Here is an 18,408-nt window from a genome sequence, read left to right as displayed (position 1 = left end):
ATAGCAGAAGCGTCATGGGAACAACACAATCGCATCCTCAACAGCGTGTTACATATTTTTGCAGAATCTGGAATTACAGTTAACTTGGAAAAGTCTGAATTCGGTAGGACAAAGGTGACGTTTTTGGGACATATTATTTCTTCTGAAGGCATTCAGCTGGATCCTGAAAAGTTAGAAGCAATCAGAGCCATTCCAGTTCCATCCACAAAAAAACAAGTCCGCAGTTTTCTAGGTCTCGTAAATTTTTACCGTCGTTTTCTGAACATGCAAATTCTAGTTACACCAAAACTTTGTTCTCTCACTGGAAAAAATACTATTTGGAACTGGTACGAACAATCACAGTTGGAATTCAATTCTTTGAAAGAATCGCTACTTAACGCGCCAATACTAGCTCATCCAGATCTGTCACAAGATTTCTGCCTTAGCACGGATTCTTCTAAAGTCGGTCTTGGTGCCCATTTATTTCAAGAAACCACAGAAAATGACACTACTGTTCAGAAAACCATTGCTTTTGCTAGCCGATTGCTAATAAAATCTGAAAAAAATTATTCCGTTACTGAATTAGAAGCTTTAGCTGTCGTTTGGGCGTTTAACAAATTCCGTTTCTTTCTTTCTGGTAAGCATGTAAAAGTATACAGTGATCCTCGTGCATTACAATTTCTTATGTCTTCAAAATTAAATCATGACAGGTTAAAACGTTGGACATTGTTTCTGCAAGAATTCCACTTCACAATAGTCTACATTCCCGGCAAGGAGAACATTGTTGTGGACGCACTGTCACGCGCACCGGCTGGGCTTGAGAAAAGTAACACAGAAGGCAACCTCGAGAAAAATTTCAGTATTATTTACATTCAGAAAGTCGCCTTTGAAAACTTCATCACCACATCTTTAAAGGACATTGCTCATGAACAAGACAAAGATCCGATTTGGAAAGACATCGAAAGTAAATGGCATGAAAAGACACACACTCAGATTCGGCATTATTACGTGATTAGAAACAACATACTCTTAAAATGCTGCACTGTTGATGACAAGCTATGGGTACTTTGCATTCCAGACGATTTTGTTAATAAGCTCATTTGGTTCATTCATTTCAGCTACGCACATTTTAGTTGACGAAAATGTTATCATATTCTTCGAACGACTTGTTATTTTAACAATATGGAAAAGAGAATTCGAAGAGTCTTGTCTATTTGTAAACTTTGTCAAAAGGCGAAACCATCTACTATCTCACATCGTGCTCCGTTGTTTCATATTACTCCTTCTAAATTAAAAGAATTTGCTGCTGTTGATCTCTTGGGATCGCTGTTGAACTTACTTCAAAATTTGTTTCTTTCACTCCGTTACGTAAAGCCACTGGACGGTATGTATCCAACGCCTTTGTTAAAAATTTCTTATGTGAAGTTGGCCATATTGCTAAAGTCATTTCAGATAACGGACCGCAATTCAGATCTGCTGTTTGGTCACGCATGCTTCGGAATCATAAAATCAAACCTCTTTTTATTTCATTGTACCCTCCACATTGTAACCCATCTGAACGGATTATGAAAGAAATCAATAAGCTTTGCAGACTTTATTGTCACAGAAAGCATCAGCATTGGGACAGATATTTACACTTATTTCAAAATGTGCTGAATGAAATGCCTCATGATTCTACTGCTTTACCACCTACTCTTGTACTGAAGAATGAAGAACCACTGAACAGAATCAGAGAGCTTGTACCTTTCCCGAATACATGTAAACTTCGACACAAAGACATAATTGATTTGGCTCTTAAAAATATAAAATCTGCAGCAGACAAAAGGAGAAAACTACACGGTAAATCAAATGCAAAGAAATTATATATTGGTCAGAAAGTTCTCATTAAAGCTCATTCATTGTCACATAAGAAGAAACATTAGAGTCACAAATTCTTTCTAGTTTACAATGGACCTTACAGAATCCGACGTATACCACATGATAATTGCGTTGAAGTTGAAACTCTGCGTACTAGGAAGAGTAAAGGTTTACACCACATTTCACATGTAAAACCGTTTATTGAAAGATAATCTGCTTTTTAACTTTGTCTTTGCCATAAAACTTTTCACATTTCTAGTATGCATTGTCAGACTTAGAAACTGTTACCATGCAACAATGTTTGAAGTTAAACATCCAATCATGAACCAAGAGAACTTATTTAAACAGAAATTACGAGTGCATTGTTATAGTGAAGAGACGTCACAGTGTTATTGTGTGTGTACATTCTTGCTTGTTAGTTGCACATTTACGTAACGACTATAAGGCTTACATACCTAGAACATATACTGGTACTGCTAATGAGATTTTAATGCAACATTTTGGTTTACTTGAAAATACATTCTGGATTTAAAGCACTTTCAGTGAGATACCAGATGACACAGTGGTTAGTTTATGTGACAGCTACACGATTTTATCACGACGCTACTAATGAGTGACAATTTACAATGTTGTTTTTGCAGTGTTTCTGTTTTATATCTGCACAGATTTTCTGTATTATTCTGGAAAGTAAAACAACTTTTAGTAGTAACTTTTGTGGTATAGCTACAATGAGAATGCCTTTTCCGTAGCACAACAATACACTACAGCACAGTACTTTCTTCATCACGGCAATAAGCGTAATAACTAAGATACCTATATGCAAAGCATTTTACTTTTGTTTATCATGAGGTAAGTACATTGGCTTCTACAGAACTTAGCTTTCGGAGGACGATAACTACGACACTTCCACAGAGATTATCTTACTACCAGATGCATAGTTTAGCACTACAGTACACGTATTTGAGTGATTAATTTTGTACTTAAATCATTTATTTTTAAAGATATTTGAAGTACGATGATACAAAGGTTTTCCGTGATACATTTCATTCCATTGCTGTAATCTGTAACATCTGAGGCTATAATTACATAAATCCTCAGGGGGTACACGCCTACTTTGTGTACCATGTGTTTGGCAAGCACAAGGAGCCCTAGCTAATATGGTATTTGCTTATACAATTTTACACATCGGTACCATATTTCTCTAACACACAAATTACACAGCTATCCGATCATTTAACTGAGAGATAAACTTTTTTTTTTTACTACATCAGTGACACATGTTTACGCAATTACACAGTTGGATAACTTCACACTTATGAAATTGTATTTTGTCTGTACTTTGTGAACTGTTCATATTTTTTCGGAACCATTGTGATACTATGAGAGCTTTGAATGATGTATTTGGTAAGGGAGCATGATTTCAAAGTACGTTTGAGGTAGATGACACTATTGAAATGAGTAGAGAATTTTTTTAGGTTTTAACATTATTGCAGAAAGCTACGACGTTTTTGAGATTTGGCTGAGGTGTTATGATGTTATTTTTACGACGACAATGTGTATTATGCTGCTGAGGTTTGTTTATGATCAATAAGCTGATGTTGTATGAGGAATTTGATTATGCTACGTATTTATTAAGATGAAATATTGAAGAAGTGTTGACGAATATGTATATGTGTAATAAGGTAAGGAATAATGAGTAGTGGTTAGGGACTCTGATTTGTGGAAAAGGATGTCAGAAACCAAGAATCGTACTTTAAGAGTTATAAAATGTGTGTAAATGCATGAATGTATCACAATGCAGGCGAAAATTTTTAGCACACTGTCATATTCATAGGATTTTGTTTCTACACATTTGCAACGCAAATTCTCGACCTGTGAAATTTTTTATATGAGACTGTCACTGTAATACAAACTGGTGTAAATATTTCAGTAAGAAAGTTAAGTGACCACCTTCACGTAATGAGTCGTGGGCACCCAACTGCGCGACAGTCGCCTGGAAAAAAGCCATTAGTGTGTGCCTTTCAGAGGCACAGGTGGAGAAAAAAAAGGGGCCATTATCCTCGCTATTGACATTCCTTTGTAGAAAGAATCGCAAATACGACACATGCAAACTTGAAAACATATGATTACACTGTGAAGCTCTTAATTTATGATATTTACTGAAATGTCTAATGAAATGACGAGAAATATTTTATGTCTATACACCTGGTTATGACTACTGTCTTTCTAGTTGAGAGATTTTTTTACTACCTTATGAAATGCCATATGGCTAATGAATTATGTTTCATGCCTTTCTTCGTACATATTTGCTCATTTTGTTTAATATCTAGTTTCTAGCTGCACTGCAGCATTGATTAAAATAAAGTTTAATAGATGTACTAATATCACTATTTTCTGTCTACAGAACCAGTAAAGAATAATTTTATGATGTACTTTCGTATAAAAGAGAGCACAAATAGACATTTCCCTTCTAAGGAATTGCATAAATAATTTTTTTAATGACTTGGTAACTTTCTTGCACAGTGAGTTTTTGTGATGCATCACTCTAGTGTTAAGATGTGACATAGGTATTAGACATGGCCATTTTTAGTGTAATATTTTTTCTACTTGAGCTTTGTCATGTTTCTGTATAAGTTATTTCATTTGCAGCTGCTGTTTGCCAGGCATACTGTTACTGAATTTGGCTTTGTATTACTCTGTTAAGCCAGTTTTACTACTGATTTATTTTTATTATTTGCTGCACATTGCCTTATATTAGTTGTAATATTGCAATTGCTCTGCTAATTTATTTTACTGCTGCTTGCTATGCCAATTTGAATTTTTTGTCATTACTGTTTGTGTTAATTTGTTATGTGCTGCTACATTGCCTCGTCCCTTGGTATATATATCTGAGCTCAGTAGATTTAAGTTAGCTTAAGAGGGGATAGACTATATAAGAAACTAACTATGATGAATTGGAAGAAATGCATTGAGAAGCTATAAGAAAATGGTTTGGCAAAGAAAAGTAGTGTACAGTGGAGAAAAACTATTTTTGATAGAGGATGTGGACAAAATACAGAAAGCATGTTTGGATACAACTTTTTGGAAATAATGAAGAACGAATGGAGATCTCCAAGAAGTAAAGAAAGTTTGTCTGCAAAATACTGCAGTAAAACAAACCCTATCCCTTCCTTGTGTTACCCCACTATGTGTTTGTGTACTCTTGTGTATTTGTCTTTTTCCTGTCTTTATGTGTTTAGCTAATGAGATTTATGTTGTAGAATTTTTCAAATACTAAGTTATTTTCTTTGTAAAGATATTTAGACATTATTTATTCTGTTCGGTTTTAATGCTCATGTGTGAAATTAATGTTTCGAAAACAATTCTCATTATTTTATGTATTCACTTATGTCATAATTCCTGTAACAATGATGTATCTGTTTATTTCTATTCTTTTGTAAAGCCTGCACTACTACAAATTTATCTGTATTGTTATGTTCTTTAATAGTGTTTTTTGTACCTTTGTTATTGTATTCTCATGTTATAAAATTGTAATTGACACCAGTTCATCAAATTTCTGATGGTCATAGTATATGCACAATATGTGAAAAAAAGAGGACTGTTAGTGTTTGCATGTGTGTTAATAATTCAGCAATGGACTGGATAACAGCATTGCTGGTTCTAAGGACAATTCCAAAAACTTTGTGAGTGCACGAGTGGTGGTTATGGACTTGCTATATTATCCGCAAGACTCTTCAATGGTGATTGTGCACCTGCACAGTCACAACAGATGGCTGCTGGCCATCTCTACAAGGACTACAGTGGGTCTGGATCTTTGATGACCCATCAATACCATTATTTCTGCAAGGACTACAGTGGGTCTACACCTTTGCTGACGCACCAGTACCATTATTTCTACAAGGACTGCAGTGGGTCTGCACCACTGGTGGCCCACCAATACCGTAATCTCCACCAGGACTACACTCTATGATGACCTACCTACTAATATTCTTCAAAACTTCAACTGATTCTGCTGTGGGTTTTCTCTGTTGTGGCCTATTACCTGTCTGCATATCGAGAATCAGCACTGTCTTTCCGTTGGAAGGACAACACTACTTCTTCAAGACTCCATGGAAATCCACTACTTACGTGTGCATTTCCTTTTACTGCTCAGACTTTGAGAAAAACACTGCAATTTTACTGTGATGAATGATCAGGACTGTCTTTATGGACTGTGAGAAAATTTTAGCTTCTGACCAACATTGTATCAATAAGTGTGTGCATATGATTTCTTTGTTATTGTAATTACGATTATGAAAATTTTTTTCAAATCTGAATTGGCCAGTGCTCAAAACAATTTGTAAAATTTTTTGTGGGGAGCATGGGGGCTATGTAAGTAGGTTGTTTAGGTTTTCTTATTGGTAACGCCACATAGTGCTCTGTATGAAAATCACTGGCTGTGGTGTGTGCAGCCTGTGGCTAGTTTGCATTGTTGTCTGCTATTATAGTGTTGGACAGCTGGATGTGAACAGCGCATAGCGTTGCGCAGTTGGAGGTGAGCCGCCAGCAGTGGTGGATGTGGGGAGATAAATGGCGGTGTTTTGAAATTTGTAAGACTGGATGCCATGAGCTGCTATGTATATTATGATTTTTCAGCACTATTAAGGTAAATACATTGTTTGTTCTCTATCAAAATCTTTCATTTGCTAACTATGCCTATCAGTAGTTAGTGCCTTCAGTAGTTTGAATCTTTTATTTAGCTGGCAGTAGTGGCACTCGCTGTATTGCAGTAGTTCGAGTAACGAAGATTTTTGGTGAGGTAAGTGATTTGTGAAAGGTATAGGTTAATGTTAGTCAGGGCCATTCTTTTGCAGCGATTTTTGAAAGTCAGATTGCGTTGCGCTAAAAATATTGTGTGTCAGTTTAAGGACAGTCATGTATAATTTTTCTAAGGGGACGTTTGGCAATACATGTAGCGACATTCCTCTCAACAGCGAGTAGTTCGCCTTCCGTAATGTTCGCACAAGCATTGACAATGCGCTGACGCTTGTTGTCAGGCGTTGTCGGTGGATCACGATAGCAAATATCCTTCAACTTCCCCCCCACAGAAAGAAATCCGGATACGTCAGATCCGGTGAACGTGCGGGCCATGGTATGATGCTTCGATGACCAATCCACCTGTCATGAAATATGCAATTCAATACTGCCTCAACCGCACGCGAGCTATGTGCCGGACATCCATCATGTTGGAAGTACATCACCATTCTGTCATGCAGTGAAACATCTTCCAGTAACATCGGTAAAACATTACGTAGGAAAGAAGCATACAATGCACTATTTAGATTGCCATGTTAAAACGGGGGCCAATTATCCTTCCTCCCAAAATGCCGCACCATACATTAACTCGGCAAAGCCGCTGATGTTCCACTAGTCACAGCTATCGTCGATTTTCCGCTGCCCGATAGTGCATATTATGCCGGTTTACTTTACCGGTGTTGGTGAATGACGCTTCGTCGCTAAATAGAACGCGTGCAAGAAATCTGTCATCGTCCCGTAATTTCTCTTGTACCCAGTGGCAGAACTGTACACGACGTTCAAAGCCGTCGCCATGCAATTTCTGATGCACAGAAATCTTGTACGGGTGCAATCGATGTTGATGTAGCATTCTGAACACCGACGTTTTTGAGAGTCCCGATTCTCGCGCAATTTGCCTGCAAGTGATGTGCGGATTAGCCGCGACAGCAGCTAAAACACCTACTTGGGCATCGTCATTTGTTGCAGGTCGTGGTTGGCGTTTCACATGTGGCTGAACACTGCCTGTTTCCTTAAATAACGTAACTATCCGGCGAACTGTCCGGAGACTAGGATGATGTCGTCCAGTATACCGAGCAGCATACATAACACTCTCCCGTTGGGCATTTTGATCACAGTAGCCACACATCAAGACGATGTTGATCTTTTCCGCAATTGCTAAACGGTCCATTTTAACACGGGTAATGTATCACTAAGCAAAACCGTTCGCACTGGCGAAATGTTACGCGATACCATGTACTTATACGTTTAAGCTATTACAGCGCCATCTATCACAAAGCGAAAAAAGTAGTCCGAGTAAAACATTCATATTTCTTTACGTATTGGAAGAATAAGTAATAAAATGGGTGATCCTATTTAAAAAAACGCAGCTGATATCCATTTGACCTTTGACAGCACCATCTAGCGGGCCAACCATAGCGCCATGTCGTTTCCCCCTTCAAGCTAAACGAGTTTCGTTCTTTGTAGTTTTTATTTTGATGTTTATTTCGTAAGATATTTGGCCCGGTCACTATCAATGGAACACCCTATCAGCATATATATATATATATATATATATATATATGTATATCTTCTTCTTCATGTGCCGTCTCCTCTAAGAAGGTTGGCTGTCATCATGGCAATTTCTGACCTTGATTTGGCTGATCTAAGGAGTTCTGACGTTGAACAGTTGTACCAATTTTTTAAATTGTCAATCCAGGATGTCCGTCTTCTACCCCTCGTACTCTTCCCACAAATTTTCCCTTCTAGTATTATTTGCAATATTTTGTAATTTACTCCCCTAATAACATGGCCTAAATATTGTAGCTTCCTTACTTTAATAGTTTTAATTAATTCTTTTTCCTTTCCCATTCTTCTTAGGACATCTTGATTAGTAATCCTCGACACCCAACTAATTCTAAGTATTCTTCTATATGCCCACATTTCAAAAGCTTCTAAACTGTTCATGTCCTTCTTTTTCAATGTCCACGCTTCCATTCCGTATAATAATTTTGAGAATACATAGCATCTTAGCAACCTCATTTTTGTGTTTAAACAAATGTCTCTCGAACAGAATGCATTTTTCATCTTATTAAAGATACTTCTGGCCTGTCCTATTCTCGATTTAATTTCTTCTGAGCTTTCAATCTCCTCATTTACAATTGTTCCGAGATATTTAAATTTACGTACTTGATCGACTCTTTCCCTATTGATTGTAAGATTTTCTTGTTGGTGTGTTTTAGATATCACGATGAACTTAGTCTTGCTTACGTTAAGAGTCAAGCCAAATTCTTCACTTTTTTCTGCGACTTTGTCAAGAAGTAATTGTAGATCTTTGAGGTTTCCAGCTAGTAGTGCAGTGTCATCAGCAAACCTAACATTGTTAATGTTTAGCCCATTCACTTTAATGCCAGCTATTTCATCTGATAGAGCTGCCTGGATTATGTCTTCTGAATACATATTAAACAATAAGAGTGAGAGAATGCAACCTTGTCTCACACCCCTCTTTATTTCTATATCATTCAATAACTCATTTTCTACCTTCACGGTTGCAGTTTGATTGTAGTAGAGGTTATATATAATGCGGATGTCTTTCCTATCAAGTGTTTTCTTTTCTAACAATTCTATGAGATGATCATGACGAACTTTGTCAAATGCTTTATTATAATCCAGGAAGCACACATATAGTGGCTGGTTAACCTCCATACATCGTTGCGCTAATATGTTAAAAGCAAACAATGCTTCTCTTGTACCGAGGGAACTTCTAAAACCGGATTGTGTTTCACTTATATCTTCTTCTACTTTTTTGTATATTCGTTGGTGTATAACTTTTAGAAATATCTTTAAGGTGTGACTCATTAAGCTTATTGTACGGTGATCATTACAAGTTTTGGCATTAGCCTTTTTGGGTAATGTAACAAAGGTAGATGTCAACCAATCCCTAGGAATAATTCCCGAATTATAAATATCATTAAACAATTGTACAAATATATCTATATGGTCTATTCCTATGAGTTTCAGGATGTCATTTGGTATCTTATCCGGTCCAGGGGCTTTTCCTGTCTTTGATTTGTTGATAACATGTAATATTTCTTCTTTCGATATGCTTGGTCCTCGTTCTCCGATCATGTTATCATAAAATTTTTGATCTTTTCTTGTATCTTCAAATAGTTCTTTGACATATTCTGTCCACCTGTCCAGTTTACCTTTAACATCAGGAATTATTTTGCCATTTTTATCTAACAATAAACTTGTACTTTTCTTTTTATTAAGTCCAGCTAAATCTTTAACTTTTTTGTGTACGTTGAAACTATCATGTCTTGTTTCATAACTCTCAATTTCAGAGCATTGTTCCTTGTACCATTCTTCTTTTGCTAGCCGTGTTTCTTTTCGTATTTCTGCATGTAATCTTTTATACTCACTTTCATCTCTATTTTTAAGTATTCTTCTTTGTTCCATCAATTGTAATATCTTCTCTGTCATCCACTTCTTTTTCATGTTGTCGTGTTTGGTCACCATTGTGTTTTTACATGCATTATTTAATGTGTCTTTTATAAGTTCCCATTTGCCATCAATGTCTTCTGTTTGATTATTCTTTATCCTAACTAATTCCTTATTAATCTCTTCAGAAGTCTTTTGTTTAGTCAAGGGGTCTCTTAGAATAGTTGTATTTATATAGTCCTTCTTTTGTTTCTTTTGTATGGCTTTCAGTTTCACATGGAACTTTGCTACTAAAAGGTTATGATCAGAAAATATATCAGCTCCTGGATATGTTTTCACACCATGAATAGAATTTTTGTACCTCTTGTTTATAAGTATGAAATCAATTTGATTTCTGCAAACTTCTTCATTGCAGTCTCTTGGTGATTTCCAAGTATAAAGTCTTCGTTTAGGGAGTTTAAAAAATGTGTTTGTAATAGACAGATTGTTTTCCTGGCAAAATTGTGACAGCAAATCTCCTCTTTCATTTCTTGTTCCTAAACCAAAAGGTCCAATAAGATCACCTTCACTTCCTTCACCTATTTTGGCATTAAAATCTCCCATGATGATAATAATGTCTCTGCTTTTTGAGGTTCCTATTGCTTGTGTTAATTCTTCATAAAATTTTCCTATTTGTTTTTGGTCTTTGTCGGCTGTTGGAGCATTGATTTGGATTAAATTAATATTTGTTTGTTTCGTTTGTAAATGTAGACTGATTACTCTATCTGAGATTGGTAAAATGCTTTTGACAGATTTACTAACATACTCATCTAAAATTATTCCTACCCCATTCCTGTGCTGGCTATCAGAATTTCCCGAGTAATATACTTTCAAGTTGTCAATGGTCATTTCTCCTGAGTCAGGCCATCTTGTTTCACTTACACCCAAAATGTTAATTTTTAGGCGTTTCATTTCTTGTATAACATTATTTACTTTGCCTGGTTGGTATAATGATCTTACATTCCAAGTTGCTATTGTTGCATTATTTTTGTATTTACTTGTGGCATTGTTCAAGGCTCTCCCCCCCGGAGATCCGAGTGGGGGAGTTGAAATTCCGAATAATTTGACATTGAACCCTGCCATGATGAGTTTTCCTGGGGATATCCATTGGATCTTTAATGCTGTGGTTTCCCGTTGCCTTCAGCATCCTATGCCGTTGACCACCCTTGGTGATTCTTCCGTCTTTAGGAGTGATTTCTCACTCCAAGGACAAGAGGGTGCCCTTGCTCTACCAGCTCATCCGCCCTCTAGAAGGTCGTTGACTTAGTAGAGGGTTCTCCTTATCCCGGGAGAAACTCGGTCGCCAGAGCCTCGTTAGCGTAGCAGGGGATACCACGTGCCGGAGAGGTTGACATTTGTGTGGGAGAGGCTATTGGTGACGCATCCCACACCTTACCCCCATATATATATATATATATATATATATATATATATATATATATATGTGTGTGTATTCTAGTTGGCCTATGTGAGTTATTTTCATATGCCGTACCCATTCACGAAATAAATGAATGGAATGGAAAAGGAAGCGAAATTCTAAATTTATGGCGAAAAGCAGTCATAACAGTCAGCAAAGTCCTGGATGCATGATACATGGGCTTCTGAAATATCATGGTATGGAGAGCTTATCAACTCAACACATGGGCACCCCTTAAGACAATTCCTTGCAGATTATTTGCACAATATGTTTTATGTTCTTCATGATTAGTCATAATTTATCAATATAAATCATTTCTGGTTGATTCAAGTCTGTGAGTCTGATCGATATGATGCTTTCGAGAGTCTCTGTTCTTGGGTTAGACTTGTTACAGGAACTTGTTGGTTATACAGCAGTACGGCTCCCTTTTACTTCAGTTTCCGTTACTGATACATTAATGCAGAAGTTTGCAAGTAAAAACATTCGTAGACGGCAGAAAACATAGAAAGTTTGGAAGAATGAGAGTAAAAAAATTAATGAACATTTGGTTCAGTGCCACTGAATGTTTACTCCACATAGTTATATATCCGTTACAGTCTTGAGTACGCTACCAGCAGACGAAAAGCTTGTGAATTTAAACTCCAAAAGAATACATGAATATTAAATTCAAAATTTCTGCTTTAATTGGTGTGAAAGTTGATGTTCACTATTGAAACACTTCCCGTTGACGATTTACGCATTACCGGCAGCAGTATCGATAGTAGTGTGTTGAAGGCAAGGTTCGAATACCAAGGACATATACGCCAAATGTACCGCCGTGCCCTACAAGTTCTTTTCATCGACCAGCACAACGGACAAACTTTGGCGACACCGGGAGACACCACGTTAACACACAGTAACGAAACGTGTAACCTAGATAAAGGTCTCAATTCGGAGTGGAAGAACGTCCACAAGTTCAGGTGTGCCGTATCCATCTGAAGTCATTCATTGATCACTAGATCCCGTTGAGTTACAATCGGATGGCGTACTCTCGAAACATGACGTTATAAATATTTCACACTTTCTACAAGTGATGTGTAAAATTCTCTGCACTGTCCATGAGCAAGTAGTACGATGGCCTCATAAGCGCTGTTAGAGACTGAAAGTGTAGAAAATTAGTCGGAAGATGGTTCGAAGGCATTTAACTGTGATTTGCAGAGTAGTTATGCAGATACTGGTGTAGAACATTCCAACACTATGAGTGTGATATTTATCAGTGATATGTATATGTCCAAGAAGTTAAATAAATTACAAAGTACCATTTATTGAGTAAATTATAAAAAACATATATACACACTTATTAGAATGTTAAGGTCACGTGATGAATAAGTGAGGCGCAAAGCACTGCGCTGTTGCCAGACTGAGCAGGAGACAGGAAGAAGCGCCGCCACGGACTCTGCGCTACCGCGGCCACAGCCTGAGGTTGACACCGTTCATCGGCCTGAGGACGAGCTCGCCGATGAGTTTGAGGTCCTCCAGCCTGTCCACCGTCTCCACGCGGAAGTTGCGCAGCACGTACGACAGCACCGTCTTCTCCTCCAGGATGGCGAACTTCTGGCCTGAGGATTCCAACAGTAATTCATTTGAATTTACTCTGCTGTTTCTGGGCAAAAGGGCGTTGCTGGTAAGAGAAGTCTACTAGCATCAGACAAAGGTCTTAATTTGAGGAAGAAATTTCTGAGAATGTATGTTTGTAGCACAAGCATTGTGTGGTAGTGACACACGAACTGTGGAAAAACCGAAACAGAAGAGAACCAACTCATTTGAGATGCGGTGTTACACTCGAATGCTGAAAATTAGGTGGAATTGTAAGGTAAGGAATAAGAGGTTCTCCGAAGATTCATCTGGGAAGGAATGTATGGATAACACTGACACGAAGAGGGGGTGGCACGATAGGACATGTGTTAAGACATCTGGGAATAACCTCCGTTGTTCTAGAGGGGGCTGCCAGGGGTAAAAACTGTAGAGGAAGACAGAGATTAGAGTACATCCAGCAAGTAAAGACGATTTAGGTTGTAATTGTTAGATGAAAAGGTTGACACAGGAGGGGAGTTCCTGGTAGGCCACATCAAACCTGTCAGAAAACTGATGAGCCAAAAAATGAAAAATCTGCTGGGCAACAGCCCTTCTGCTTTCGGGGTTCACTTGTTACGACCATAGGAAACAGAACAAACTTAAGATGAATCGGGAGATGCTGGTATGTCCTTGGCTATTCCTAGTTAAAACCAATGTAGATGAATTCTTATGTTTTGGAGTTAACCATTGTCCTTTACATTGTATGTGATAGTAACTGCGAAGTAAAAACATTGGTTTTTATTTTTATGTGCAGGTTTGAAGTGAATGTGGTTCCGGCCGGAGTGGCAGAGCGCTTCTAGGCACTACAGTCTGGAACCGTGCTATCGCTCCGGTCGCAGGCTCGAATGTGCGTGATGTCCTTAGGTTAGGTAGGTGTAAGTAGTTCTAAGTTCTAGGGGACTGATGACCTCAGAAGTTAAGTCCCATAGTGCTCAGAGCCATTTTTTTTAATGTGGAATAAGAAAATAGGGAATTTACAGTGAAAGAGAGTCGTGCTTTGAGTAAGTATCTTTTTGAAAGGGAACAACGCCAAACAAATTTGTGGTGGTTCTCTTCATAAGTTGGATGGTAACTGACCTTTCTACTCCACTGTCAAGAATTGGGTTGCTGGCTTTAAGACAGGTCAACTCAATCATAGTTGCGGAGACCGTGGATGCTGTTCATTCCATGTTCTCGGATTACCGGAGGATAACTGCTAAACTGATATCAGGGACTTAGGGCGTGTCCCGAAAACGTGTCGGTCATATTATTAACGATGTTTTGGATATGAGGAAGCTCTCAGCCCAATGGTTTCCAAAAGTCTCAATACAGACCAAAAGTGTGAAGGGGTGGCTGTTTCACAGTCCATTTTGGTCCAGTTTCGACGGGATTTTGTGGGATTTTTGTATCGCCTTGTCATCATGCATGAAACGTGGATATACCCTTATGATCCAGAGATCACAGAACAGTCCAAAGAATGGAGACATAGCGGTCCTCTACGTCCAAAGCAAGTCAAAACACGGAGATCTGCAGACAAGCTGCAGGCATCGGTCTTTTTGGCTGAAGATAGAATCCTGCTTTTCGGATACTTGTAACAAGGTAAAAGCGTCACAGGAAAGTCCTATGTTGACCTTCTGGACAAACTGAAGCAACGATTTGTCTATAAACGTCGTGAAAAGCTGAGAAAAGGAATGTTGTTTCTGCAGGACAATGCCAATCCTCGCAAGGCGGCCATCGGGCAGCAAAAATTTGCAAGACTTCACTTTGAAATCCTCAAATATCCACCCTACTCGACTGAATTGTCTCTCGCAGAAACATCAAGAAAAATCTCAAGGGAGGAAGACGTGAAGATTTGCGAACACTGAGAAAGTAAGAGAGGCTGCGGAAGAACGATTTGCAGCACAATCGAAATCTCTCTCTCTTAGATGGGTTAAAAAAGCTGGAACAGAGACACAATGAATATGTTGATCTCAAAGCGAATATGTTGAATAAATTTTCCAGACATATAACGGCATTTGTTCTTTACCCCCTCATACTGTCTGAACAGTTGCCTCAGTGCCACGAATGGTTTATTCCGCATAGTTATATATTTATTACTGTCATGACTGTTTTTTGATATCCCAACGTATATGACTAGCAGAAAAAAAGTTTGTGAATTTAAACCGAAAAAGTGTACGTAAATATTTTATTCAAAATTTATATTTTAAGTGCTGTGAAAGTTGATGTGCACTACGGAAACACTTTTCGTTGTGATTGATGCATTACTGGCAGCAATATCGACAGTAGTGTGTCGAAGACAAGTCTCGAATACTATGGACATATACGTCAAACGCATCAACGTCTGCTACAAGTTCTTTTCATCGACCAACACAATGGACAAAACTTGAGTTATACCAGGAGACACCACGCTAACACACAGTAACGAAACCTCTCGCTGGAATCTCACTTTTTAGCTTCTACGGCATCTAACGCTTAAGGTCCAAAGTTGCGACGTTGTAGCGACTAGTACTGCCTGGAGGCAGGCACGACTAGACTCCGGTCTCCATGGCGATAGGTAAACAGCTTCAATATCTCATTTGATATCGATCCCTATAGTGTGTCAAGGCATATCAAAGCCTTGTTTTTCAGTTAGGGCCCGAGGTATGGTAAATTCACTGAAAAGGGATTAAATTCTCCCATACTGTCATTAATTACCAAAATACTTCTCTCAGGTATCTTTCCAAAGGTGCGCATTGCATTGCGTTTGGTATGCATAAGCCTCGGAACACGACATTTTCCCACTGTTTAACTTATAAGTAGTTTGAAGCTTTAAGTTTCTACCTCGTACAAATAAATGCATAAAAATCCGATATTTAAGCATGATACAGTTTTCTATGCTGCCCACTCAAAATTCCGTCGGGACAGGCCTCGGAAGCCCAACGGCGTCGACCGACCGCCGTATCCTCCTCTGCAAATAGGTGTCATTGGATCCGGAGCTACCGCTTCTGAGTCAAGTAGTTTTTCAGTTGCCCCCACAAGGGTTGAGCGCAGCCTGCTTGCCAACTGCGCTCAGCAGGCCTAGACGGTCTCCCATCCAAGTGGAGGTGAAGCCCGACAGCGCTTAACTTCAGCTATCTGTTGGGAACAGGTGTTAACACTGCGCCAAAGCCGTTGGCTCTACAATCTCTAAGCATGTCAAAAATCTGTTCTTAATTTTGATTATGGCTGCAGAAAAGTTTTTTCTTGAAATAGGTGGCATTTTCGCATCCGATTAAGTTTGCTGCTTGAGAAGTTGCAACACAGGGTAAACCAGCAATTTCTGACTGTCAATGGTGTACTGGTGACGGGAGCGCTCCAACACACTAGGAGTCAGATCTTGACTACTTACAATTGGATTATAGAAAGTCGTAAGAGTTTTCCGAAGAGTAAACTATCTTTGGCTGTTATATTCTTTGTTGTTCGAGCACGTATTTCTACTAGAATTCTTCTGCCAATTTCTAGCCATGTTGGACGATGTTATGGATCTGGGGATTGCTGGCCTTAAGCAAAGCAGAACTCTTACCAAAAGTTGAGGGATAGTGAGAGACGGGGTGGATGCTATCTGTTCATACATGAAGCCATGCTTCGTACGCCACCAAGAGTTTTTAAACTGATGATACAAACAAGAATCAGCTTACATAGCTGACTAGATGAAAGTATCAGAAAAGTGTGAATAATGGAAGTGACTTCATTTGGAAGACACTTTCGCATCAATGATTTGTGGTTTAGTGACCTAAACTATTGGCTATGGGAACAGCGATTTAAAAGATGGAATGGTTTTGAACATTCTGCAACCTCTAACATAGAACTTATTCAAATATATTTACCGGTTTGTGTTAAAAATGAGCAATGCGATTCAGTGAACATAGTATTTGGACTATTACCACAACAAAAGCCTGGCACAAAGTAAAACTGTTTTACCCGAAACACCTAAATCATACATTAGGAAAAACCAATAGCAGTTAATAACCTTAGATATTTACTAATTCAAAGCAAAGAGAGGAAAGGGGGAATTAGAGTGACAACACTTTTGGCTAAACTGTGGGTGCAGAGAAGTTCAGTCATTTGTCCCTAGGTCCATAGTGTTTGAAATATCTGTTGACTACTGAAAACTATTTCCTATACTGCTTTCTCTGCCATCTAGTTTCACTTGCACTGTGCAGCATCTGTACTAAATACCTCCTCAATTTGTATTTTGTATGAACAGTTAAATTTCAACCATATTCTAAAAGTCTCAAGGATCTCTTATCCACAACTTTCACGCCGTCCGCTGTTGATCAAATATTTTATCTGTACAAGTGCCACAGGTAACAATAACTGTTGGTACACGTGAGTACAAAGAACATTCCTGTGGTACAGGAAGTAATCTCTGAATGTGGAAGGCTGTTGGTATTAACATTTAACCAAGCAAAGAATAAGCGACTCTAAGGAGATTCCTGAGAGTTATATAATGGTGTCAAGTAGAGTAGCACTGTGTGTTCTGGCTAGGAAATCGCTGATGTCAGCAGTTTTTGGCGCCAGCTTTCCTGGAATCACAATGTTAGCCGTATTTTATTCCCAGAATTCCTGTCGCCTTCGCCCTTCCACAGCCCCAGGAACCCCATGGCGATTGCCAGACGGCCCGATGGCGTTGAGACCATCACTTAAAGCCGCTGGCCACTGGGACTGGAGGAAGGGGGAGGTGGGAGAGAATTCCAAGAAAATATGCTGCTGACATTGTGATTCTGGGAAAGGTGACATCAAAAAGTGCTGACATCAGCGATTTTCTAGCCAGAACCCAAAGTGGTGCAATACTGTCATACCACTGCATTAGTGACATCAAGATTTTATACCCTAGCCGAATAAAATTCGTATTTAAAAGATTTGATGTCTGTGTCTTCCATATTAATGACGTTACAATAACTTATTGCTGTTTGTTTGATGAGTCTCTGGTCGCTGTTCATGTTAGAGAAAAAAGATTATAAATGTTGTTAATGAGTCAAAAATAATTTAAAGTGGAAAAGTTAGGCTCCATTATATACATCTATGTATAATGGAGATAGTTTGTCGTCACTTTCCTCAGACTTATTACGAACTCTAGTGCCCAGCTGTGTCATGCGAAGGACTGTGATGAGAATGTTTACAGTGCAATGGTGGGTTCGTGTTGTTATGAATGAAGGGAAGGGAGAGAGTGTAACCTGATGCCAGCACATAGACTACTACTCTTAAACAGCACCAAAGGGCTTGCCGAGCTTAACATCCCTATCTTACAGAAGGGTCGCCATCAATAGTGTCACATGCACACACTCCACGAC

At 38.6% G+C, this 18,408-nt stretch overlaps 1 protein-coding gene across 3 annotated transcripts in view; it reads right to left on the bottom strand.

Annotated features, from left to right (window-relative positions):
- Positions 1 to 12,826: 12,826 nt before the first annotated feature.
- LOC124622176 (cytochrome P450 4C1-like) overlaps positions 12,827 to 18,408 on the bottom strand; it is a 79,306-nt gene continuing 73,724 nt past the window's right edge. For all 3 annotated transcript variants that reach the window (XM_047147819.1, XM_047147820.1, XM_047147821.1), the window contains one exon: positions 12,827 to 13,101. In XM_047147819.1, coding sequence (XP_047003775.1) covers positions 12,944 to 13,101 — 158 coding nt within the window. In that variant the 3' untranslated portion in view covers positions 12,827 to 12,943. The remainder of the gene's footprint in view (positions 13,102 to 18,408) is intronic.

Source organism: Schistocerca americana, chromosome 7 (assembly GCF_021461395.2).
Source record: "Schistocerca americana isolate TAMUIC-IGC-003095 chromosome 7, iqSchAmer2.1, whole genome shotgun sequence".
In the NCBI taxonomy this organism is placed as follows: domain Eukaryota; kingdom Metazoa; phylum Arthropoda; class Insecta; order Orthoptera; family Acrididae; genus Schistocerca; species Schistocerca americana.
The sequence above is the reverse complement of the archived record's forward strand: the minus strand, read 5'-3'. Positions and strand labels throughout refer to the sequence as shown.